This window comes from Scyliorhinus torazame, chromosome 8 (assembly GCF_047496885.1).
Source record: "Scyliorhinus torazame isolate Kashiwa2021f chromosome 8, sScyTor2.1, whole genome shotgun sequence".
Lineage (NCBI taxonomy): Eukaryota > Metazoa > Chordata > Chondrichthyes > Carcharhiniformes > Scyliorhinidae > Scyliorhinus > Scyliorhinus torazame.
The window spans coordinates 217,243,965-217,267,657 of NC_092714.1; the positions used below are offsets into that span (position 1 = coordinate 217,243,965).

General features: G+C 41.2%; 1 protein-coding gene across 1 annotated transcript in view; it reads left to right on the plus strand.

Moving 5' to 3' along the window:
* The first annotated feature begins 203 nt into the window (after positions 1–203).
* The window catches only part of LOC140428374 (cadherin-4-like), a 1,038,564-nt gene continuing 1,015,074 nt past the window's right edge, over positions 204–23,693 (plus strand). Inside the window, exons 1-2 of the mRNA XM_072514764.1 lie at positions 204–423; positions 718–832. Coding sequence (XP_072370865.1) covers positions 370–423; positions 718–832 — 169 coding nt within the window. The 5' untranslated portion in view covers positions 204–369. The remainder of the gene's footprint in view (positions 424–717; positions 833–23,693) is intronic.

Below are 23,693 nucleotides of genomic sequence, written 5' to 3' on the forward strand. Positions count from 1 at the left end.
GGCCCCGGAGTGCTGTCAGTGCCTGGTACCTGTATTGTCATGTAAATCCTCGCTGTGGCTGAGCTCCCCCCTCCATGGGCGGGGTTAGTGACGTGCTGACGGTGGGGAGGAGCTGCCGGAGCGCCGCGCACCTGCAGCGTGAAATTGACAGAGATACAGACACAAGAGCCCAGTGCAGAGAGGCACAGACTCAGAGACACACACACACAGAGAGAGGCAGCCGCTGCACTCTCTCACTGCACCAACAGTCGCTCCAGAGAGACAGAGGGGGGGTCATTTCCATTTCAACTTTGCCCGACTTTCTTTTTTTCTTGTTGGTGGTGGTGGCGGCGGGGAGGAGGAGGGGGCTTTCTGTTTGCAGTTAGCAGGATGCTATCCTCCGCTGCCATCCTTCCGATCGCTCTGCTCATTTGCTCAGACCGGGTGAGGGGATAATTCTTGTTAATTGCTGGTGATAAATGTATTCGCTTGTACGGTCGCTTGCCAGCCGCAGTTAACGTTAAAGCACAGTTGTGATCTCCGGTCTTTTTATTTTATTTTTGTTTATGTGTTGGCTCCCCCCCTCCCCCCCCCCCCCCCACTTCCTTCGCTGCAATGTACCCCAAATGCTTTAAATTGTGTTCTGTAGCCTTTTTTTTCTGAATTAAAACTGCCCTGGTCCGAGTAGTTTTGAGCAGCAATAAGTTTAAAGGGGAATTTTCTGCTTGATCATCTCAGGCAACGGCGGCGGATGCTGAAGGGAGAATACCCTGGTGTCGGACTGGATTTTCTGAAGATGTATATGCAGTGTTTGTTTCCAGGGGTATTTCTGAAGGCCAGAGTTTCCTTCAAGGTAAGAGCAACGAGATGTTTCAATGCCATCCTCTCTCTCTTTCTCTAAAGGCAGCCCAGGCTGCTGCGTCTGCCCAGCACAGGGGACAGAACCTCTCACCGTTAGTTTGGAAGGGAAGCTTGAAGGATCCGCGGTGCAAATAGCCAGAGCAAGTCACACCCACCCCTCCTCTCACGGCGCGACTCGTTAGCTTTAATAAAACTTTGATCGCCTACTTTTAGCAGACGGCGAGATGATCAGGCTCCCCCCCCCCCCCCCCCACCACCACCACCATTGAACCGATTGCTGGCAACAATATGCACCCTCCCCACCCATGTCTGATCTGGCTAGGGGTCTGCGAAGCTGCTTCTGCCTTGTGTGACCGCTAGTTTATTTCTCCATTGTTGCCGCTATTGATGTACAGCTCCGGTGTATTTCACCTGCCTCTATTTCTTCTTCTTTTCCGATTTGTGCATAACTGTGTTTGAAAGCGGTCTGATGAAATCGAATTGAGGAATTCGATGTTGAAATTGGGACGGTGTGAATTTCCTTTCACTCCCCATGAATTTCATTTCACTTCTTGACGCGAATGGAGCTAGCTTCTCGAGTTGGTACCTGCAAACTTTGTATCTGTCAAGTATTTGTGCATCGACGCGTGAGATATGTGTCTGTTTCAAAGCAATTTTCACACGAAGGAGGAAAACAAACGGATTTGTTGAGAGCTGGATTCGTGCCATTGGCTTCCGTGTTAACCAATCTACGGGTTTCATTGATTCTGACTCCCTTTTCAGGGTTTGTCCCGCTCAGTTTTATGGTTTTTTTTACATAGAGGCGAGCTCGCCACCAGTGAGTTGGTGGGTTTCTTTCTGAATGTCTTGATTGTGTAATGCCTTGACAAATTTGCCATTTTAAAAACATTTTTTTGCGGGCTTTGTTTTAAGTTAGCGGAGTTGGAGCCGGAATATTTGGGGAAGGGCCAACAGGGGGGCAAGCAATAGAAGAATCTTATTATAATTGGTGTCCAGATACTGGGGGTGAAAGGGAGATGGGAAGCTTTCGCCCTTGCTCTCTTGCCATTGTGGTTTTAATGTTTCCACGGGGCAGATTTTGTTCCTGAAGGTAGTATATTGTCATCATTGCTGTTGCCTTTTAACCAACAAAATCATGAATAAATCTGAATATCTTGACCACATAGGACGAACTATCTTTTAGACATGATACATTTAAGCCACAACAAATATTGGGAATTTAATGAATGTTGCCTTGATGAATCTGGGCATGCTTTTTTTTGTCGGTTTTATGAATATAGTTTGATTTACCATCACTGTAATAAGGTGACATGCAGTTTATCTTTTAAACGGGGCAAACGTGTGCAGAAACCATTTGAAAGTTCAGGACGCTGGAAAATGACATTGGGGCCAGCTTTCAAAGTAATAAACCACAGTGTGGGTGTACAAAGAGTTCCCTACTAATGAAAAGCTCAGTTCTTCATGGGCTGGACGCCAAGATGGTTTAGTAGAAGATACATTTTTTCGTGCACTGTGAATTACTGGCGGTTCACAATATTTGTGGAGTATTATCATTGGAAGCAATGATATGACATCACCGTGATAAACTAACCAATTATTTCTGAAGTCGGCTTCACTGCTGGAAATATCACAGTGTTCCATGAAATAGAAAGCGTTTTGCTTTCAAAAGTAACGGAAGTGAACATTTAATTGGAAAGTCTGATTTCTAAGAAGCTGTTGAGCCTGTACATATCAAAGCGGTAGATAAGCTTAGTATGCTAAAACTTACACAATTTGAAATAAGCCATTGCTGTGTGATTTGAATAATGGCATCAGGTGCCTCTAAAGCTCCAGCAATGCAATAAATGAATGAGTTGTATTTGTCCAGATTGAATAAATGAAAAGTTTATTTGATCTGATGATTTGAAAATGTTTACAAGGATTTACATTGAGCCTGGGCTGTGCAGAACACCACAAACTCACACACCAAGTGGCAGCAGAACCCTCTTAAGTAACATTGAAATCTAGAATTCTGAATTGCATGCAAAAGTTGAAATGCAGAGTTAACCTTTGCTTGATGATCCGTGCTTGTGAGGGTATGATCACCGTATGTAACTTGTCTGTTGGTATCCAATGCAATATCTTCAAATCCATATCCATCCTCTTAAAATAAAAAGGGGACAATTTTGTGTTGTGTCAATAGCAATTGCTGCATTCTGTTATTACCGTATCATGTTTTTGAACTGTTAACATTCCTTACACAAATATAAATCATGTTAACCATGAGATCGTCAACAGGTCCAGGGTCAGTTAATTTTGCAAGTATACATTCACAGGCTAAAGTGCTGAAATGCATACTAATGTTATGACAATAAAATCATTCTTGGGTCATGAGTAACAATAATATGACAATACTCTTGAAGAACTAAAATCTCTTAAAGATAACAAAATTACATGAACAAATTTCTGCTTACCCTTTAGTTCCTATTTCTTTTGCTATCCTTTGCATTTTTATAATGTCAATCTGGTTGAATATAACCTATCCATGTTTTTTTTCTAACTTTTTCATTTCCTAAATACATTTTATAGGGTTTTTTTGTACCTAGTTCTGCATTCAAGCTCTTAGCATCCATTTTAGAGGTAGGAACAAGTTAAAGAAAAGAGCTACTCTTATTGGCTGGAAACCAATGTTAAGTGCAGCTTTGGAAGGTTAACATTGGGTTCCATCACAGGCACAATCAAGTTTTGGCATTCCGTTACTGATTAATCTGTCACTGGTGGCTCATATAGTGCTCCTGATGACTCATAATATTCTAATGTCCATGACCTGACTTTTCCCAGGTCTCGAGTAGGCACCACAGGCCAAGAGAAAGGAAGCCTTGTGGCACACAGATAAAGTTTATGATTCTATGATTTAAAACAAAAAACTATTTTAATGTCAGGAAATTTAAGAACGGTCCTGTCCCAGCAGCAACTGAAACTGCTGATTCTAAGCCAGATAGAACCCAGGTGGATATTTTTGGGCTAATTAATTTGAAGTAAACTTACAGGAGCACAGCATTCTTGTCACATTTGAAGTTGAAACAGTGCATTTGTTATTTAATGATATAATGATTGAGGATGATCTGTGCATGTGAATGCATGTTTATGTGACATTAGTTATCCATCTAGACCAGACAATTTAAAGATCTATTCTTTCTCGTGATTTAAATCATTACAGATATTTTAATTCCAAAGCTAATTCATAGTGTGAAATATTGTCACTAATGCAAATGAATGAAATCATCATTCAACCTCTTTACTCCTTGTGAAATATGGATCTATGATTATTTTGCCGCTAACCCTGTCTGGACAACAATTTTCAACTTATCCCATGTACAACCAATAGATTTACTTACTACATTAAAGGATCTTAAATTAGTCAGGCTGAATTTGAAATTTCAGAATAAATTCTACCGAAGAGTAAATATCTGAGGGTAAAGCTTCTGCTTGCACCTTGCTAGCTTTCCGCCCAAATTTCAGGGCAACTGCTAAAACCAATGTAAACATAAAAATGTATAAATCAGGGGCAGGGGTAGGCCATTCAGCCCCTCAAGCCTACATCACCTTGCAACAAGATCATAGCTGATCCGATTGTGGCCTCAACTTCACATTTCACCTATCCTCGATAATCATTGACTCACTTGATCAGGGAATTTAATATGTAAATATTATCCCAAAACATTAGTGTTCATGTTTAATACAGATATTTCTGCTGGCTGAAGATCTATTTTACCCTGATCAGGTCGTGTCCTGAAAACTGACCATAAATCCGAGGCCAAAATGGCATTCAGTACGGCTCTAAAATTGCTTTTTCTTCGGTGTACAGGTACTAGAAGGCATACATAATTTCTCATACAAAATACTTAAATGAATATGAAGCTGACCGGTGCACACAAATGAAACCATTAAATGATTCAGTATGTTGTTACTCACAGGTGAAGGACTCAACACTCATTTAAAAGTGTTGAATTTTGGCGATTGAACCCATTTAATAAAACAGCACTCTTTAATGGGAAATAAATTCTATTATGTACGATTGTGCTGTTTCATGGAAGATTTTACTTTTGTGATTGCACAAATTAATTTTAACAGAAACTTTAGTTCTTACCTAACCACCTCAATTTCCAATGCATTTTGGATGCAATTCCCTAATGGCACCCATAGCGTTAACTCTACCCCCTGTTGTGGATTAATAAAGAAGGGAGGTGGAAGAGGGTTTGGTCAATACTGTAGTTGTCACTGTATGGTTGAGTTGTTTCTCTGTTCGTTCTTGTGAAAATCACCTACTGATGTCCAAAGGATTTTCTGTTCACTTTGTAACATATTGTCCCCTTAATCCGCATCTTCTTTCCTGTCAACGGAGCTGTTCACAAGGTTCCAACCGATTTCCAGGAATTTCTGATTTTCCAAGGCTAGTAAAAGGATTAATGCAGCAGGTTTTTGATGAGTCCAGTTATTCAGTGTAATACCTTCCCCTTCAAATCACTGAGAAGTGACTGTGCTGGTGTGCATAATAGATCTACTGTAGTGCATGTTTTTGTTCAAATAAATCCACTAATTCAGTTTCATTAAAGCATACTTGTTTTTGAATGTTATCTGTTTACAATGTGTGTTCTGTAGAATTGAAAAACATAATTTTGTGGAATATGATTTGAAATGTTGCTAATTGTGACAATCAGTGACAGTGTATCTCCAGACAATAGCCCTCATTGCTGTGTACAGGCTGGAGTTTCTGTATTTAATGAAAATGAAGTCTGTATGTAAGTTTCCAATGCAATTTTAATGACCTATTGGTCAGACCAGGCATTTAGATGTCCTACTCAGTGAACGCTAGTGAAGCAGAAGATGACCAGAAAAATAAAAGTGTGAAAATTATCATTGGGAAGCAAGGAGAGGCATCCTCACTTGTCCAGGTTTTATGAGAAAAATGATGGCCACTGCCACCATTGGGTTGTCTGCTGCCCCCTCCAGTTTAGCCTGCCTGCCCATGGGCCAAGCCAGCTCTGGCCTGCCCAATATTGTGGTGAGCTGGCAGTGGTGAGAAGCAGCAAGGTGCTAACAGCATTGGATAGTCAGTCATTTGGCGACTTGATGGCTAGTATGTAATATGTTTTAACTGCAGTTCAACTGTTCCATTTCAATGTAGTAAATGCAGAATTCAGTAACTCATAAAATGTTTCTGAGAAGTTTAATTTCATTTATCACCACAAACATTAGGTAGAGACATGCTTGTGAAACAATTTTTTATTCAATAATGAAAAATGAAATGATCATCAAATGAAAGGAATGTTGCAGATAGGAATAGAGATATTTCACATATGCTTTCTTCAAAGGGAAGATTGTACAGCTTTTTAATGGAATACTTCAGATTTGAACGAACATCATTTTTGTGCATTGTCATTGTTTCTGTTGCGATATACCATTCAAATTACCCATTTCAGATCAAGAAGATGAACATCAATTCCTTCTCATGAATTTCCACAGGTTCAGTTCAAATTCTCGAGTGGACCTTTGCAAAAACTACAAAAAGGAAGTGCTGTGGTTGCAATTTTAAATCTTTCTTCACCCTCTCCACCTTTATTGCAGTCTTCAAAATGGTCAACAATTTTTTCATTCACTGCCATTTCTCTGCAATCCTCCCTGTACTGCCTTTTCATGATTCTGTTTCTAAATGTCCTAAATGCACATCTTTGGGTTGAGGGGGTGAGACCCACGCTGACAGACCCGGGGCTGGGATTTAACTTGTGTCCTCGGCACTGTGAGGCAGCAGTGCTAGCCACTGCACCTCCGTGCCGCCCCTAAATGTCCTAAATTACCATTTGTAGTGGTTTATTCTTCTGTGTCCATATGGTCCTTCTCTTGTAGCCCAAAGTTCTTTCTTCAACACACTCCTAATTCTCATCCAGATGATACTATCAGTCATAGTATCTTAAGAATGAATTCAGTATGTATGCCGATGATGCCCAATTTTCTCCTCTGCAGCACCACTCTCAGCTCATGACTTTTTCTGTGCTGTTTTAATGGATAAGTTCATCAGTTTGATGACGCCGATAATAACTTCATTTTCTACGACAGATTTAATTTAACATAATAATGTGCCCCAAGGTGCTTCGCAGGAATATCTTGAGGCAACATTTTACCCATTTTCTGCATGGGGAGATATTAAGGAACATGACTAAACGCTTAGTGGAACAGGTAGGTTTTAAGGACCATCTTGAAGCAAAAGAACAGGTTGGGAGGCTTAGAGTCATAGAAGTTTACAGCAAGGAAACAGGCCCTTCAGCCCAACTTGTCCATGCCACCCAGTTTTTACCACTAAGCTCGTCCCAATTGCACACATTTGACCCATATCCCTCTCTACCCATCTTACCCATATAACTGTCAAAATGCTTTTTCAAAGGAGGAAAATCCAGAATTTAGGAGCTAGGCCACTGAAAGTATGACCGCCACTAGTGGAAGAAGTATAACTAGATGAATTAGATGACAGGCTGAACATGTCCTGTTCGACCTCTGCCATAAATTTTGAACTATAAGCCTGCATTTCATTCTGTTCCTCTTCCAGAATCCTTGTTCAGCATGAACCTAATGGTGTGTAACATTGGTCCTTTGGTTGCCCTGAACGGGATTTCAAATACCATACCCAAGTCTTAACAGGGATTGTTCACTTCTGTAATATAATCTGCCTTCATCGTCACTGCTGATGAAATTCTAATCTAGATCTTATCATATTTGCACTCAATCTTTTCCTGTGCTGTCCTCTAAACTTATCCAAACTGATAAACTCCAACTCACCCCAGTATGTCACTGCTTACACCCTGCCTGATATCAAATCCTACTAACATATTAGCCAAATGATGCAAAGTGTGAATGCTTACTTACAAATCTGCCAATGGCATTACTTTACCCAACTTCTACCTTCTTCACCTTTAATTACAACATGCACATCTCTCCCTCAATTATGTCCTTGCCTCCTCCACTATCCTCCTGGCGTAGTCTTTGGCCATCATGATCTCCACGGTGTAATTCTCTTTCTAAGTAACTTAAATTTATTACATCTCTCTCCACTTACAAAAACCACCTCAATGTATCGTTTTCAACATTGCATTTTGTTGCGATTGTTACAGTTTTCTGCACAGTTCCCAAATCCACATCCCATCCATTTCACCCACCCATTGCGAAATGCTTTGGGACATTTTCCGACATAGTTAAAAAATTCTAAAAGTGAAAGTTCTAGGCAATTCTACAATTGATATTCACCCAACTTTATATTCTGTAGTTTTTTTTAATAGTATTGGTGCATTAATAACCAGTGCCTTCTTTTATAAACAATATTGTCCCAAAGATAACGAAAAGGTTCCCTGAGAATAGGCAAGCTTGATTTTACAGCTAAGTGTTCTGTTATCTATTCAGGGAATGTTAAAACAGATAAGGTTTGAGACAGTGTATTTTTGATTAATTGGTAAAATAACAATTGCTACAATTCTGAAAGTTCAAATGAACGTGATTGCAGCCCTAGTTCCTGTTGGGTAGCAGTCCATGACACAGAACTGTCACTTCTGTTACTAATTAATTCACCAACCTAATTTGAGGAGCTGGAAGGTGTCCTTGCTGGGGACTGGAGGGTTGTTCTGTTTTGAGTGGGGAAACAGTGTCAAAATGAGCAGAGCTTGTATGTGAAAATGTGCCAAGCCTGGCTTGAGAGTTCTTCAGGGAAATGGGTAAATCCAAAAAAAGGTAAGATTTACATTCAAAAGCTTCCTTTCATTTCATTCTGCAGAATATCAAGTTTTATCAATGAAAGTGATATAACTGATTGAGACACACAAATATAACTAGTTAACCAACGTGTCTTCGGCAGCTACATCATTATACATACACTCCAACTGAGCCACTCACTCATACTGTTCACTTGTGGTGTTGGGTTCAAATAACAAAGGGCAATAATAATAATAATCTTTTTATTGTCACAAGTATGAAGTTACTGTGAAAAGCCCCTGGTCGCCACATTCCGCCACATGTTCGGGTATTGAACCCGCGCTGCTGGCCTTGTTTTGCATTACAAACCAGCTATCTAGCCCACTGAGCTACACCGGCCCCTAAAGTCGAGAGAAAAAGAAAACAGTTGATAAAAACACTTTATCACAAATCCAAGATGTATTAAAGCAATTTTTTGTCTGCAATACTTCAGACATTACGACCAGTTTAGTATTCAAACGTTTGACCCAGGTGCCCTCATTTGCGAGATAAACAAAGGACAAATACAAGTTTACGATTCAACCAAATTTATAATCCCAAGATTATTGATACTACCCTTGCCGATGAACTTAATCGAGATGCGGTTCTAATTCTCTGAGTCTCAATTGTTTCAGGGCCTCCATCCGTGAAGGTGGGCCTCGCATACTACTTCCTTCTGTTCTCGAATCTACCATCTGTTGCACCTACACTGAGTCTTTGCTGCAGAGGGTCCTGGTGGTGGATTCTTATATTTCTCTTCGTGCCTTTCCAGAAAGTTCTCTGGCCCTCAGCTAATGAGATCTCAGTGCAGGGGTCACAACACCCAATGGAGCTGCCAATTGCAACTCTGCAGGCCATCAGGAACCCACCCCCAGGGGTCCATCTCCTGATATTGTCCGCATGTAATTTTACTCCTTATATGGTAATGGCAGGAGATCTGTGTGCCAGAAAGTTCAGCTTTATCTGGGAAATCTACAACAATCAAACCATTTGAATGGGATCGATTATCTCCTGATGTCCTTTTTGCAGAGCAGGCCCAGGCTTGTCCAGACTGCCTGTCTCTGTTCAGTGGATTCAAACTTGGCTGTTCGAATTTCCCTCAGGCCTGCCTGTGGGCTGACTGTTGTTTGACTTAAAATGTCCAATTGTCAATTTAAAGTGTGGAATTGTATAGCGAGCTTAAATTCAGGCCGTTGTCCATTTTTCCACAAGTTTGCATTTTTGAATTAACTTTTTGGACTGTTGGCATTGGACTGTAGACAAATATGCCACTGTGATGTCCCATAAAAAATAAATAAGATGAACCTTTTTCAAAATGTTTTTGCTGGCATTGGTTGAGGAAAGCATGTTGTCCAGCATAATGTCCGTCAAATAGTTCCATCAATCTTTTACATTCATGGGAACAGGTAGATGACCCCTCTGATCATATTGTGCTGCATCAATAGCGAACTAAACTGTGATTCTGGATTATGTGCTCAAGAACTGGAGCATGACTTGAACCAATAATCTCGATTCAGAAGTGAAAGTGTCACTTCTGACTCAAGTTGGCAGGTAGGATGAAATGTATTCCTTGCAAAATTAGGTAATGGTATGGCATATATTCCTAGGGAACCCCATTGAAGCGGGAATAATAATGGCTTGAAGATTTCAGCATTTCTGAGGTAAAGGGATATGAGGAAAAGGTTGCAAAGTAGATGATTTATCAAAATGGGATCGGTTTGTTGAGCCTAATAAATCTTCAATTCATGTCAACCTATCTGAAAGATGTTGAGTGAATACTTACCTACTGCCTATTATCACCAACACTGATATTCTGCTAAAAGGAAAATTGTTGAAGTTGATATTACAAAAGGGAAGTGCAAATACAATTGTGATGATGACCAGTTCGGAAAAGTTGATGGAGAAAGTCAGGAGAATTCTGTTTGTTCATTAATTCACGACTCTTCGTTGTCATCTTTTTCAAAGGTTTAGGCTGTTTGGGACTGGCCTTGTTTTGGTTCAGTGACAATTCAAATGGCTATCATATATTTTTCTATCCAGTGATGAGGTTAATTAACATTGATTGAACCTCTTGTCATTTGTTGCTGAAATGGGGTGGATGATGCATCTGGCTAAGCTTTCCCCATTAATTCATTTAGTAAAAAACTGGGACCAAGTAGTTCTGGTGGAAAGTGAAAAGTAATTTGTTTGACTTGATGGAGAGTGGAAAGTATTTTTATGATTCGAGGTAACATCAGATAAACCATTCTGTAATCTCTCAAGACCTGTGTCAAAATGTGTCAAATGGTGCACATTTACTCCTGTCACTGAACTAACCAGAACTTAGAATGAATAAGGTTCATTGACTCTTGAAAATAACTTTGCGGTTTGTAAGTCTTCAGATTATTTTTTATCTTCTAAGCCATTTCACCAATGATAAAGTTCAAGGATAGCATGAATGGAACAACTGTGTATCACTGGTTGCAGTTCATGTTGTATTGCCTTTCCAATGAAAATGTACTGATATCAGCGGCATGGTGGTACAGTAGTTAGTACTGCTGCTTCACAGCGCCAGGGACCCGGGTTCAATTCCGGTCTCAGGTGACTGTCTGTGTGGAGTTTGCACTTTGTGTGGAGTTTGCACTTTCTCCCTATGTCTGCGTGAGTTTCCTCTGGGTGCTGGGGTTTCCTCCCACAGTCCAAAGATGTGCAGGTTAGATAGATTGGCCATTCAAAAAGGTTGGTGGAGTTACAGGAAGGGTGTGTGGGCTGCTCCTTGGGGAGGTTCGGCGCAGACTCGATGGGCCGAATGGTCTCCTTCTGCATTGTAGGGATTCTATGATTCTAAGCAGCAAACTGGTAGGGAGGAAATCAGATTTCAATATTTAATTGGACGATTCATTCTGTGCATTGCTGGACTACTCTATGCTAAGAGTTAGCTATCCAGAACTTTAATTTGCCCAAGAATAATCATTTTTTGCACTGCCTTATAAATACCTGCGTACATATCCAACCAGTGGGAAGGGACCCAGAGAGCAACACCTTGAAGCACAGATTGATACACATGAGCGGTTCCACAGTTACCCAAATGGCTCTTTTTTTTTCTAGTCAACCAATCCCCAATCCAATTTAGTACTCTGTCCCCAATCACCTTCGATCTCAGCTTTTGGTTCAGTCTTTTATGCGGCATCTTGTCAAACACCTTCTGGAAGTCTAGATATACCACACCCACAGGTTCCCCATTATCCACCTTGTTTGGTACATCCACAAAGAACTCAAGCAAGTTTGTTAAACATGATTTGCCCTTCATAAAACCATGCTGACACTGGTGGATTGAGGTTTGCCTTTCCAAATGTTCAGTCATCTCCTCCTTAATGATTGATTCCAGCAACTTCCACACCACAGAGATCAAGCTCACCGGTCTATATTTCCTACTTTTTGCCTTTCTCCTTTTTGAATAGGGGTGCCACCTCAGCGTGTTTCCAATCCACTGGGACACTTCCAGAATCAAGGGAATTCTGAAATATCATAACCAATGCATCCACTACCTCTGCAGCCACCTCCCTTAATACACTAGGGTGCAGGCCATCAGGTCCCAGAGACTTATCTGTCTTTAATCCTATTGGTTTATTCAATACCATCTCGCTGGTGATGGTTATTGCACCAAGCTCCTCCGTATTAATTGCAGTTTTTGGAAATATTTTATTATCTTCTACTGTGAAGACAGAGACAAAATATTGATTCAGTGCCTCCACCATTTCTGTGTTTCCTATTATTGCCTCATCAGTATTGTCCTCTAAAGGACCAACATTTACTTTAGCTATGCTCTTCCTCTTTATTTACTTACAAGTGTTTTGGGACTTAAATGTACTGCCTGAGTAGTGTGGTGGAGACAGATTCAATTGTGATTTTCAAAAGGGAACTGGATCATTATCTGAAGAGAACCAGGGCTACAGGGAAAAGTTGGAGGAGTGCAGCTAGCTGAGTTGCTACTGCAGAGTACTGACACAAAGCTGCATGGCCTTCTTCTGTGCTGTAACCATTCTATGATTCCAGTATAGATACACTCAAGGAACTAGATAAATGTATGATGAAGAAAGAAGTTGAAGGTTACCCTGATAGTGTGATCAAGACGGGTTGGAGGTGGTTGGTGTGGAACATAAACACCACAGATGGGGTGGGCTAAATGGGCTGTTTCTGTGTTGTAAATTCCCCTGTAAAGTGGCCAGCAGGAAACACAAACACTGGACTGCATTTTACATCTTCAGGCCATTACAGTAAAGGAATTAGTGTTCAATAACCCAGCGTAGCAGAATGTTTAGATGTATTGATACAGCTTTAGATCTCAGCAACCTTGAGCTTCAAAGACCCTGAAATGCCTGTTCATGTGAAAACTGTGCAGGCAGTTGTAATGTTTGTATGTTTTTACAGTCAGGGAGCTGTACAGGAAGATTACTGCTGGTGCTGCACATTGACTCAGAGACATTCAGCAGCAGCAGCATGAGTCCCGGGACCCTGGGCCTAGCCTCCACTCTGCCACCTCTTAACTTCCCCATCCTCTGGATTCACAGTCATACCGTGAGCACCAGATGTACTGATCAACTCTTACCATCTGGCCTGAACTCATACTCCAGGAACTTATGGTCAAACTTGCCCTCGTATCCCATATAATAACGCAGGTAGAATTCACTCAACGTGAACCCCACATTGGCAGTCTGCATCACCGAGTTCTGACGTGGAACTATATCATTGTTCCTTCACTGTCGCTGGGTCAAAATCCTGGAACTCTCTCCCTAACAGAACTGGGGGGGTACCTACACCACAGGGACTGCAGCAGTTCAAGAAAGTGGCTCTCCACTACCTTCTCAAGGAATGGGCAATACTGATGCCCACATCCCATAAATGAACAAAGTAAGTCATGCAGCCCCATGTGGTTGCGAGAGAATTTCCCTCCAGTTCTGACTGTTGCAATCAAAGAGCAAACTTCCCTCTGCATGTGTTAGTCCCAGAAACAAGTATGGCGGCTGGGTTCATCAGTGCAGGAAATGAGGTAAGTGCGGCCTTGGCAAGGAGTTCTGATTGACGTCTTAAATAATGGCAGAGATCCGTTAGATAGTGGTGTCATTAACACCGTGCTATACACACCCAAAACGGGAATCTGTTTTAGGCGCATTAAATTGTGCCCAACATTTTGAGTTGAATGAAACTTCTTCAGAACTGGCATCACATTTCCTGATATTCTCAATGATTTCTATGGTTAGTGTCATGATATCCACATCAGCATATCATGGTGCAATCACACACACACTGATGAACAGGCAGTTGGACCAACCAGCGCACACATAACATTGCAGCCAATCACCAGTGAGAGCACACACACAATAAAACAGGGAACACCACAGTTCCTGCTCATTCTACCAGGAGATAGCTCAGAGCACAGAGCTCACAGCACGCCACTCAGACATAGACCATGTGTTGAGTGCCTCACTAAGATAGTGATAGGGCTGGGTCCACAGGTTAGCTGGTGAAGCATGTACCCAAGCCAGCAGTTAGTTGTAACCGTTGTTCAAGACAATAAAACAGAGTTGTACCATCTACAGCCGTGTTGGATCATTTGTGCATCAGAACACCCAACACGACAGTTAGCTTGGAAGAATTGCCTTGGTTTCACTCTGTGAGGGTTAAGCAAAACTTTTTCTCAACCATTTTTCTTATTAAAACTAAATGTGTTTCATATGATTCAAAAAATATATATAAAACAATCTCTTTCCATGAAAATGAACCCTAGGTCATCAGCTCTGTTGTGATCAGTTGAAGTATCCATGAAGATATCCTTCCCCATGCATTCAATGCTAGATTGAAAAGATCTAGGCAGTGATATTGCAGACAGCTGTCAATACACTGATTTCTAAAGATAGGTTTGTGAAGGAAAAAAGAACCGTGGAAATAAATTCTGAAATTTGGAAGTGATTGCATGGTAAGGTGTCGATCCGACATAATTTTCGATTGTTAGTGGTTTGAATTGCCAAGGATATTATATTAAAGATTGGAATCTCCAAAGTAATGGGATTCAGACAAAGCATGCTGCTATCAAAACCATTCAGTGATGATAGCATCTACTGGTCTATCTCTTTTAGTATATGACAGGTAGCTCAGGGCCTAAGCTATGTGAACCAACAAAGTAAGTATATCTGATGGGTTTCCAATGATGGGCGGGATTCTCTCAGCCCGGGGCCGGAGAATCCCCGCGACTGGCACGATTCGTGCCACGCTGCCCCGACGCCGGCATGCTGCGGAGAATTGGCGGCATTGGCGCCGGCGTGGTTGGCCCGGCGCCAGTCGGGGGCCGCTCTACGCGGCCGGCCTGACGATTCTCGGCCCGGGATGGGCCGAGCAGCCGTCGCAAAAAAGCCGAGTCCCGCCGGCGCCATCCACACCTTCTCTCAGCCGGCGGAACTTCAGCGTGGAAGGGCCGGGGGGGCGACCTGTGGGGGAGGAGGGGGGGAGTCTGACCCCAGGAATGGGGTGGGGCCCTCCGATGTCCTCCGATGTGGCCTGGCTCACGATCGGGGCCACCGATCGGCGGGCCGGCATCTCTAGCTGGCGGGCTCCTTTCTTCCACGCCGGCCCCTGTAGTCCTGCGCCAAGTTGCGTCGGGGCCAGAGCATTGAAGGAAGCCACTGCGCATCTGCACGTTGGTGCCACTGCGCATGCGCGGATCCCGGGGTGCCCATTTGATGCCGGGATCAGCAGCTGGAGCGGCATGAACCTCTCCAGTGCCGTGCTGGCCCCCTATAAGGGCCAGAATTGCTGATCCTGAGGCCGTGTTTACGCCATCAAGAAACGCGGGGCGTTTTCAACGGCGTCGACACTTAGCCTCAGGATCACTGAATCCCACCCCATGTGCTTTGTCTTATGCGAACAGAACAAGGTTGTGATAATTCACAACTATGGTGAGGAGATGTCACAATGGCTTTCCTTCTACTGCAATTTTGAGAATGGGCTCTTAACACTGTTCAGGTAAAACGTTGATAACATTGTTTCTTGAGGGAAATTTTAAGTGAGGATTGTCCTCAGTCTTGTCGGGCTGCATTGAAACAAAGTATTGGTTTACAGTAAGGGCACCAAGTGTTATTGAATTTCAACGTTTGGGTAATTGTGATAAAATGCAGGTGCTTAGCAGTGTGTTCAATTTTAATAAACTAAAAAGACATGAGTAATGTAAATTCTTATTGTGCAATCATGCAAGTGCAAAAAATAGGAGCAGAAGTTGGCCATTCGGACCCTCGAGCATGCTGCACCATTCAATAAGATCATGGCTGATCTGTTCGTATTTTGAGTTCCACATTCGTGTCTATCTCTAATCGTTGATTCCCTTGACTAACAAGATCTGTCTACCTCCACTTTAAAAATATTCAGTAACCCGGCTTCCACTGCCTTTGAAGTCAAACAACCTACTCAGAGAGTGAATTTCTCCTCATCTCTGTCCTGTAAGGATGATCCCTAATTTTAAAACAGAGCACCCTTGTTCACGACTCACCCACAAGAAGAAATATTCTTCCAACATCTACCTTGTCAATACTGTTCAGGATCTTATTGGGAGCAACTGCTTTGGACACACTTATACATGTTTTCATCTCTGTTCTTGGCATCACATTTATCGACCTTGCAATATTTCTATTTCACAATGCAGATAGCCATTCTTTGAAATTAATTGTCTGATAGAATGCACGCTATTACACTTCTCCTCATATGGTCAACCCATGCGGAATTCTTCCGCTTTCAAACTTTCGGGGATTTTTAGGTAATGAAAAGCTTACTTTCACAAAGAGATCTCAATTCCCTGAAGAACCATCCTCCGAAACCGGTACATTTTTGGCTTTCTAGAATTAGAATGGTTATTTGAATAATCTTGTGAATATCAACTTAAGGGCATTTGCTTTTATTTCATATCGTTTATCAGTTGCCTTCAAGGAAAAGGGAATGACAATTTAAAGCACATTTGTAAAATGTGAAATCTACACCAGTTTTATCTGTCGACCAGTGGAAAATATTGTGGAATAGGTAACCTGCTGTTTGCAGTTGTCAGTTATCTAGGCCAGTCTGACCTTAGTACACATGAATGGGGTCAATTTGTGTCTCTCCTAGCCGTCAGGAAACTGAGCGCAACGCAGAGATTTTGGGGCACTTATTTTACTCCTTGGTTAAAGTCAATGCGGCGTAGAATTGGATGAGCCGTACCAAGATAGAAAATGTGTTAAAGGTCTGCTCATTGATCCTCGCAATCCCCTTGGTTTCCTGGCCAGCGGGTTAGGTTAACATTGACCCCCATAATGATCAAACGGGCAATTTTAGATTTTTAACCCCGAAATGTCATCCGTGTTGGCTCATGCTCGTATTATCTCTGTTCCATGTAAGTGGTGTACAAAGAACTATGGAAGGATGGCCTGTGCCGAGCTTATGGAAAACGAATAGTTAACTCTTTTATTTTATAATGTCTATTGTAGAAGTAGAAGATGAACAGCTGCTCTTTTGAGTGTGATCTAAAATTACAAGTGGGTTAGAAATGTTTTGTAATTTTTCTTTGAAGAATCTAGTTGTAATCCTGTATCCACATGGATCCATTTTCTGGAATTGTCCCTTTTAATCTAGCAGTGAACATAACGAAACACCTATAGTTTTTCACGTTTGTGCAAATATTTACAGGAACTTTTATATTGTCAGGCAGCATTGATGTTGAGGGAAGATCTTAATTTTTTTCAAATTGAATGAATCAGAATCATTTTAGTTTGTGCTGTTTCTTAAATATGCAAATATGATGATTTGAAGATTTTAGGAAAATTGGATTATAAATGTATCGGGGAATTTAAGGGTTGAAAAACCTGGGGTTATAATGTGTTTGACTGCAATGTTACCAGACTGCAACCTGGTAACCAGACCACAAAGCCACATGTTGAGACAGGAGGAAGTGAACTTGAGGAGAACCAATAGGGAGGCTGTGGTTCAGTTGTCAGAAACCATGATTGATCAGATGATTAGTAAATAACAAGAGCAGGTGGTGGATTAGTTCAAGCAAGCTGGTTTAATTACAACAGGAAGATCCAGAGATAAAGCAGTTGTATCAGGAAGCATATACGGAAATTGAATGTGAGTGTACATCAGAGTGTTTTTACAATAGAAATAATGTATTAATGAGAAAATTAAGGCCACTACATATTCAAGCAGATGAGCAATGGGCAGATGTTTGTTAAATTAGCAGTGAGTTATAGAAAGGAGGTTTTGAGGGAAGCACATTAAATTCCAATAGGGGGCATTTAGGAGTAAGGAAAACTCAAGAAAAATTAAAAAATATATTTTTATTGGCCCAGACTGTATCAGGATCAACTAAATTCAGTCCATTCAGACTTTTCATCTTAAGGTAAGAGGACTAATTAAATTGATCAAAGAGAAATTGGTGAGACAGCGTTCGGATACTATGTTGTTGAACTATGTGTCAAACTGTAGAAAGTTGAATTTTGGCATACATGTCACACATGTGAGGTAATAAGGAAACCTCAGCCAATATTCAAACCAGCACCTTTAATATTCATTCCAGAATTTGAGGGACCTTTTGACTTGATTGAGTTGGACTCCTGCGTAAAACCAAAACTGGGAATCAGTATCTGCTGACTATACTGGACATGTCTACTAAGTTTGCAGAGGCAATTCCATTCGGAAACATTGCATCTGAGAGGGGTTACCAAATGTTTTACTAGATATGGGGCGGAATTCTCCCCCCCCCCCCACGCAGGGTGGGAGAATCGCCGGGGCGCCACGCGTGTCCCGCCACACCACCCCGACGCCCACACACGATTCTCCCACCCCCCCCAAATCGGCACGGTGAGAATCATGGCTGGCCGCTGGGAGAATCGCCGTTTGCAATGGGCGAGCGGCGATTCTCCGGCCCGAATGGGCCGAGCGGCCTGCCCAATATGACGGGTTCCCGCCGGCGCCGTCCACACCTGGTCGCTGCCGGCGGGAACAGCATGGGAACGCGAGGGGGGGGGGTGGGGGGGCGGCCTTTGGGGTGGGAGAGGGCTTCCTGCACCGGGGGGGCCTCAAATGGGGTCCGGCCTGCGATCGGTGCCCACCGATCGGCGGGCCGGCCTCTCTGAAGGAGGACCTCCTTTCCTCCGCCGCTCCGCAAGATCTATCCAACATTTTCTTGCGGGGCATCCTTGGGTAGGACAGCAACCGCGCATGCACGGGTTGCCGCTTTTATGCGGCGCCAAGGCCCGCATAAATGACGCGATGCTGCTCCTAGCCCCCCAGGGGCAGGAGAATAGGGGGCTGGGAGCGTACTCCGACGCCGGAGTGAAACACTCCGGTTTCACTTAGGCTCCCGATCGGAGAATTGCGCCCATAGACGGCTGAAATAAATTCAATCAGATTAGGGATCCAATTTTCTGTTGAAGTTATTCAAGGAAGTTACGGATATCTTCAGAATAAAGCAATTTAACTCAATGGCGTATCATCTGGAATCACGAGGGCATTAGAAAGATGGCATTAAACTCTGAAAACCCTATTGAGGGCCTACAGTCAAGATTATCCAGAGGATTGGGATAAAAGAATTCCACTTATACTAATTGGAATTGGGGATGCATCTAAAGGATCAACTAAATTCAGTCCATTCAGATTTAGTTTTGGCCTTGAGGTAAGAGGTCTAGTTAAATTGATCAAAGAGAAATTGGTGAGACAGCATTCGGATATTACATTGTTAGACTATGTGTCAAACTTTAGGAAGAGATTAACTAGGACTCGTGAGTTGACTAGAGAACATTTAAAATTGTCACAGCATGTGAAGAAAAAAGAGGTGGATAAGAAATCAAAACTTAGTAGTTTTGTTAGTGGGGTGAAGGTGCAAGCATTGATACAAATGTTAGGTGAACCATTAAAAGCACGATTTAGTGGGCCTTATCAAATTGAAAGAAAATTGAGCGAGGTGAATTATTTGATAAAAATGACAGACAGAAGGAAAACTCAAAATGTATCACATTAATATGCTCAAAAGGTATTTTGATAGAGAAGAAAAGAAGGTATAGTCAATGTAACTTAGGGAGAAGAGATAAATCCAGACAATTCAGAATTCCGCAAATTAAATTGAATAATGAAGAAATATTTTAAAATTAGGATATATTATTGAGTGGTAATAAATTGAGAAGTGCAGAAGTAGTTATGCATGATGCAGATATAGGAAATACTATTCTCATTAAACAACATCCATACAGGCTCAATACACTAAAGTTAACACAGGTACAAAGAGAACTGGCTGATTTATGTAAACACCAAACAGAACTCCTTGACAGAGTTAATGAAAAGCTGAAGGTTAGGCAGCAGCTGGCAGTGGAGCCTCATCAAGCCAAAGGCATCAGTGATAGTTACACAGAAGACAAAGCTGGCTTGGAAAGGCAAATTTGGGAGAAAACTGAGATGCAGCATCAAATTCCACAGGAACTCCAGCATACCAGCAGTTGTCCTCATGTGCTAGAAGAAGAGTGGCAACAACTTCACCAACTTCGCCAAGAGAGGGAATTAATCACAAGACAACAGCTTGCAATGAAGGAAAATACAGGATCTTGGAACTGCAAGAGCAGTCATGTTCCTATCATGGTAGTGACACAGGAGGTGATGACACTCATATCTGGTCAGGAGGGACAGGTGAATGACTGGAGTTGTCTCACCATTTCACTGAGAGCATCTTCAGTGGTGGAATACTGGATCCGGAGGATGAAGAGCGTGTACTAAATGTGGGAACCCATCTTCAAGCAGCTTTACAAAAATTGCTATCACAGAGACCACCTTTCTGCTTGATAATACCAGGAGTACTCAGACAGATTGTTTGCGAGAGTCTGTCCAAAAGACAATGTGATCTCTGAATCTTTATCACAACTGTAACCTGTGAGAAGTCTCAAATGGACTATATTCATATTGATGTTTGCCTGTTTAAAAATCTAAAATGGTAAATCGTATAGAGTGTAAGTTGTATGTAATCTTAAGAAATGTTTACCGTTAAAAGGTTTTTTTTGAAAAATTAAGACACCTGTTTTCATTATTGGTTTATTTCTTTAAGGGGCAGATGCGACAATTGGAAAATTTTCGGAAAATTGGATTTCAATGTATTGGGCAGTTTAAGGGTTAAAAGCCTGACGTTAGAATGTGTTCAACTGCAAATGTCATTTTTTAAAAGAGTTCTTTTCTGCAGTGCCTGCGTGGTTTTAGCAGCCAGCAGGTGTAATTGACCAAGAAATGTGTTTTTCAGTCTGGGCTAATGTATAGTGGTTGCCTGGGGAGGTAAGACCACAAGTAAAGGCAGTTTTCTTTCCCAGTAGGAGATTTTTTAAAAATAAGAGTAATAATATTTTAAAAACAGAGCAACCTTATCTGAAGACAAGGAAGAGGCTGAAACAACCCAGTTGACAAAGGTATTTGAATATATTCAGCCAGAGTCTGAAGGGGCTCTAACCAGAGCTAGCATATGTTCTGTACCACATGTATTGTAAGATGGATTGAGAGCTATATGTCTCTCTTCTTGTTGTTTAATGGAAAATTTAGTAGTAGTGTTAAGGGGTAATTGTAAACTGTTCTTCTTTGGATGTGAAATTAAGTTGAATATTGTATTTATAATAAAGTTTTGTTTTAGGAATACCAAAGGCTTATTTCTTAATGCATTCACTCCTGGAGTAAATCATTCTTTCCGCAAAATCTTATAAATAAATTAAAATACTGAGGCTTTGGTCCAGTATCCTAGCTACTGTTGGGGTCTGGTCTGGGAGCGTAATACAATAATATAAATGAACAGCTTTTGAATATGTTTATGGTGATTTAATGTAGTGGTTGAGATTTCAACTGAATTTAAACTAACATAATTTAAGGAAGAATTGTGGTTATAAGATGTTGAGTGTGCATTAAATATCTGCTTATTTACTCTCCACATTTAATTCCTGTAATTTTGTGACAATATACTTTACAAATGTAAGACAATATTTATTTACTTCATATTGTGAAATGCAAGCTGAAGATGGCATTGCTAATTGCTTCAATGTTCTTGCTTACTGTTGGTTATTGTTGTTCAGAGCTCTTAGTTCTTTAAAGGTACTTTTAGATGGCAACTAAAATGTGTTAAATCCTTTTTCAATCTATACTAAGTACATCTGTTCATCTTTGTCAGTGTTTTCTTTTAAAAAACATTGACATGTATAAAAATGAGGCAGCTTATCACTCGTTAGTACAGCCAGTTTCTGTGGAATGATTCTAGGACCGTGTTTCACCTTGAAATTAGTACATTGGGAACATTGCTATGACAGACAACTGGAAGACTGATACTTGCTTGCAGTCTTATCGAGTGATGATGTGAATTACACGTCGAGTTATACAAAAATCACTGGCTACATGAAACATTTCTGGACTTATCAGAATAGAAGCACTCAATACTTTTCTTTCAGAGAAAGCAGTCTTGCCCTTTATATTTCCCATTTATGAGACACTAGCTTTCTATCTATCTTGAAAATTGTTGTCCTGTCACCCACACAGAAACCTACATGGTATTGGATTTGACAGCCGTATTGTCTGAAAGACATCTGCCTTTGTCCTGCGCTGCGCTGCTGTCATTTTTAGGGGAACTAAGTGAAATTTCATGTCTAACATTTTGTGAATGAAACTGATGTATATTTATAAGCAATGCCAGATCAATCTAACCAGAGTTAATGTTCTAATACATCAGTCACAGGAACCAACTTTTGGAATTTATGACAATCCTGTAACTGTGAGAAAAGCTAAAGAATAATATCAACACATTCAATATATGCAAATAATTATAAGCACCGCCTTTTCAGTTGGCCTACCTGCATTGAACAATGGGTAAACATAATGGAGTTTGGGCCTGTAAGCTCTAGGGCTTTCCCTGCATATTTGTATTATCATACAGGACAATAGACAGTCATGTTTACAAAGGCCCAGGATGGTACTTATTTGTCTGTGTGCTTAGAGATAGCTTAATATACTGAAGATCAAATATGGTTTGGAATGGAAGATTTAGTACAATTTTTGCATGTAATTCCTTCCAAAATTAATTGGACAAGGAGGTAGAGAGACATTGGTCTAAATCCTTTTGTAAAATCATGATCATTTGTTTCTGTATTGAAATAACTTCATAAGTATTGCACCAATGACACAGTTTTTTGAGTTTTGACTTGTTTTTGTCAAGCCCTATCCATGCATTATTGCTGTAGCTTTACAACAACTGCAGTTTTGCAACCAATCAGTTTCCAGTTTATTGGATTTAGTGCTGTAGGTTTTAACATGTGCCTCTTTATCTCTTATGGATTTGTTTCTACCTGTGCTCATTTGTATTGTGTACTCCAATCAGATGCTTCTTTTCACCTCAGGCTTACTACTCTTCCTAACCCTTTGTTCCTCTCCATTTGGTTTCTGTGATTTCAAATAACCATTCTAATGTTTTTTCTTGGCATTGAGTTTAAAAAGAAATCTACCCTTGCAGACATGCCAAGTATATATTGACCAGTCTGTATCTCAGCATTCTCGAACAAAAATCTGGTCAGGCCAAGTCGTTGAGGCTTGGTGAAAGGTAACTGTAGCCATTGTATTTTACACAGAGGAATTCTCCAAAGAATGGTGAGTTGCAGCCAACCACATACTCATTTCCTGGTCGGAGTGTCACTAAAGCAATAGAAAAGCAGTGAAATAGTAAATGGCCAGCAGGATGAAGCGGAAACCAGAAGCAGTGCTTAAGAGTTGGTGAAGAGGGGGAAAAGATGGGACCAGGAGTTTGTAGTCTGTGGAGGCAAAGGATGACCACCAGCATGAACTGGGGAAGGAGAAATGAGTGCCAGTCATTAACTGATGGATAGAGAAAGAATGACAATGTGAGCTGAGGAATGGCAGAGGAAAAGTTTCATTTTGAAGGTCGGGTGTTGCAATTGGTTTTGGGATTCTTCATTTGTTTGATCAAATTGGGAAACTGCTAATCTGTCATTTTTCTGGACACTTCTATATCCTTTGTGTTTTTACATTTCTCATATTTATAAAGCGGTAACTTTGTATTCTAGTCAAAAAATAAGTTA